We start from the raw sequence: 3737 nt of genomic DNA, 5'->3' as shown, positions 1-3737 counted from the left end.
ACACCTATCCAATCATCTATCTGTACATTTTCTTCTTTATTGCAATTTCTGTTCAAAACCAAATTCAAAAAATGAGGGGCAAGGCTATCACCCAGAAGAACTTGATCATCAGGATTATCACAACACCTTATAGGGCCATATGCAAAGCCAAAGATTTTTACATCCGCAGCATCACTGATTGCGCCAACCACAACACTTACGCCATGACCCACGGAAACCCCTTACCAAGGAGTACCAGCACCAGTTCCTTTGGCTCCGACGCTGCAACCGATGATCTCAGGGAGCTCATCCGGGCCAACTCCACCACCAGTATGGCAGATCTCAACATAAGCAGGGCGGACCTCGAGTTGTACATAAAAATGATGAAGCAGTCGTCGCCGGCGATGGCGATGGGATCCCGGAAGGTGCCCAGGAGTGTCAGTGTTGGGATGGGTAGGATCGATGAAGATGGCCCGGTTTCTAGCTTTCCCGACAATGATGATCTGGGTAGAAAGGTCAAGAGTGACCATATGATGTTTCCCAGGAGCAAATCTCATGCCGTCACAAGTAGCACTAAGATCAATAGATTTTCTTGAGTTTTTAAAGAATTCCTAGTTCTTCTTCTCTCTCTAGATCTCGATTGTAAAACATGATCCATTTAATTTTTTATTTGATGCAAATCGTATGTTATTGTTGATGGTAACACAAACAACTTATGTGTTATTTGTTTATTTTAAGCAGAAAATTTAAAAAGTTTGTGCAAAGAAAGGGTGGACCAACATTTGAAGTTTGTTTGTTTTTAACTTTCTGCAAACTGTTTTAATTTGCTGAAATCTTAATAAATTAATTTTATAAAATTAAGAACAAATTACACGGATGGTCCTTGAGCTTTTCAGTTTTTCCCTGATATGGTCCCTACGAAACTTTTTTCCTTAAAATGGTCCCTACAAAGCAAAACTTGCACATAAAAGGCCCTAATGACTAACTCTGTTAACACATTCTGTTAAATAATTATAAATGACGAAAATACCCTTTGTTCTTTGTCCACAAATGGTCCTTCTCTCTCTCTCTAGCATCGATGGTAGATCCACTAAAGATCCAACAACATAAACGATGGGGAAATGTTACCCGTTTATTGTCTGATCGGAGAAGCAAAAAGAGAAACACAAATGGAAAGCAGTGATCGGGAAGCTCCGGTGGTCAAGCAGATTCGAGGAGGAGCAGCCGACCTCCGACGACCATCTGTGGTTCTTTTCTCGGCGTCGGCGACCACCAATCAAAGGGGAAGAAAGCAACTAGATCGAAGGGTCAAGGAGCCGCCGAGAAAATGGAAGGAATGGTTATTGGTGGTTTTGTCGATCAGAGTAGGAAGAGGGAAAGGTGGAAGCCGATGGTTTTCGTATCGACGACGGTGCTGACGAGGGGCTGCTCCGACAGCTCCCTCATCGGTTCTTCTTTCTTTGTCCGAAAATAAAACAGAAGGAGAATGGGAGGCAAGGATCGAGCAGAACAAAAACATAGGATGTTTGGGGTGATGCTACTCGACTGGAGAAGGAGGTGGAGGGGGCCAAATCGGAGGCAACAACATCCTTTCTTTTGGTTCGTTTTTCTGGTAACCAAGCATTTTGGCAGGGCTGCGAAGATCGATGGGGACAACAACAGTTGTAGGGGTGTTTGTGGAGCTGGATTGCGACAAAAAGAGGAAGGAAGGGATGGTTCCGGTGGCTGGCAGCCTCTTCCTTGGCCGGTGGTGAAAAAAAACGGGAAGGGGAGAGTGGTGAGGGTAGAGAGAGAAAAAGAGAGTCCCATTTTTATTTCAAGTTAATAACATATTAAAATAAATATAAAAAAATAAAAACAAAGGGTATGTTCGTCTTTTCACATATACTTAACAGGATATTTTAACAAAGTTAGTGATAAGGACGTTTTGTGTGCAATGTTTGCTCCGTAGGGACCATTTCAGGGAAAAAAGTTTCGTAGGGACCATATCATGGAAAAACTGAAAAGCTCAAGGACCATCCGTGTAATTTGGTCTAAAATTAAAATAGTTTTTTTGACAAAATTGCAAAAATGGTCCATGTGGGATGCATTTTTTTGGGGTTTTAGTCCAAACCCTGACTTTTTTGAATTAATGGTCCTTTTGAGCTAGTTTCATTGCGGATTTGGTCCCTCTCCAAATTGAAAAGACTAAAATACCCTTAATATATTTATTTTTCATTTTTCTTTCTGTTTTAACCATTTTATAATTAATAAATAAATACAAAATCTCTCTCTCTCTCTCTCTCTCTCTCTCTCTCTCTCTTTCTTGCTCTCGTCTTCTTCTACACCCACCCCTTCTTCTCTATTTTTCTTTCTTCCATTAGATCACCTGCAACACAAAATAAAAAAGGAAAATCCATTCACTATTTTGTGTATAATCGCTACCAGCAAACGAATCCAGTTAGTAACTTACCACCACTACACTTCTCTCCCCTTTATATCTACTTCCGTTTGTTTTATCTGGGTTAAGAAATTATCACATTGAAATTCATCAGCTTGATGCCGAGAGTCTAAACCCACACCAAACCAGGTTTATTTCATACAAAAGAGACAACTTGCTTCTGAATTCAACATTACCACACCAGATCTTGAGACATAAGATAAAAAGGATTACAATCGAAATAAGTACAAAAAGAAACATGTTGATCAGAAGCATTCAGTGAAAGGAATGTGGAGGTCGTCGATGGAAGGGCAATAGAGGTCATTGGTAGAAATGGAAGCACCGTTGGGATTGGAAGAAAGAATAAGGGTGGGATGGTGGGGGTGGCTTAGCTTTGATATGAGATTAAGAAATAGGGAAGGAGGCTCGATGGAGCGTAAGGGTCTGTGACGGGGAAAAAGAAAGACGAATGAGAGCCCCCATTGTTGTCTACAGGCGACATTCATCCACTTCTTGATCCTCTAACTGAATCGCACATGATTCCTCAGATGTTGAATCCAGTAGAGTTGGAGATGTTAGAAGCTTCATTGTCAAAGATGTCAGTCCGATTGCAGAGAGATCTTGATGTAAATGTAGATCTGTGGAGATGATGAGGTGGTGGTCACGGTGTTTGTTGGTGATAACTCAGTGGGTGTATGTGGATTATTTTAATTAAGAAGGAAGATATGATGAAGATGAAGTGTTCCTGTTAAAGATGTGGGGGTATAAGAGAGAGAGAGAGAGAGAGAGACCCAAATTAATTATTTATTTTCTTTTTCATTTAAATTAAATAGAAAAAAATAAAAAATTATAACAAAAGGGCATTATAGTCATTTCAATTTTACAAGGGACCAAATTTACGTACAAACATGGCCAAAATGACCACCAATCCAAAAAAGTCGTGGTTTGGACTAAAACCCCAAAAAAATGCATACCACAGGGACCATTTTTGCAGTTTTGTGTAGTTTTTTCAACATATATTTTTTAATAATTTTAGTCTTACAACATTGAAATACAATTCATTATATTTTTTTATAAAAACATTCAATACTATTAAATACTATTTACAAATTAAATGAATTAACATTCAAATTACATTATTTTAGCTAAATAACATCCTTGTAAATTGCTTCAAATTGTTTTTGATTTGGAGTTCCTTTACAAAAAACTTGATTCAACACCGAAGAATTCACTTGGCTTCTGTTTGTTTTTGCTTTACCTGCTCAACAAATACAAGTGTGGTTTCAAAGAGCATAAATACATCATATTTCTACCATCACACTTCCGATTACAATCATAT

General features: G+C 38.9%; 1 protein-coding gene across 1 annotated transcript in view; it reads left to right on the top strand.

The window, feature by feature from the left end:
• Positions 1-769, top strand: part of LOC111905261 (uncharacterized) — an 856-nt gene extending 87 nt beyond the window's left edge. Inside the window, exon 1 of the mRNA XM_023900950.3 lies at positions 1-769. This exon is cut by the window's left edge and continues 87 nt beyond it. Within this exon, the coding sequence (XP_023756718.1) occupies positions 72-575 (504 nt within the window). The 5' untranslated portion in view covers positions 1-71 and the 3' untranslated portion in view covers positions 576-769.
• Positions 770-3737: the final 2968 nt, after the last annotated feature.

This window comes from Lactuca sativa, chromosome 1 (genome assembly GCF_002870075.4).
Source record: "Lactuca sativa cultivar Salinas chromosome 1, Lsat_Salinas_v11, whole genome shotgun sequence".
Lineage (NCBI taxonomy): Eukaryota > Viridiplantae > Streptophyta > Magnoliopsida > Asterales > Asteraceae > Lactuca > Lactuca sativa.
The sequence above is the reverse complement of the archived record's forward strand: the minus strand, read 5'-3'. Positions and strand labels throughout refer to the sequence as shown.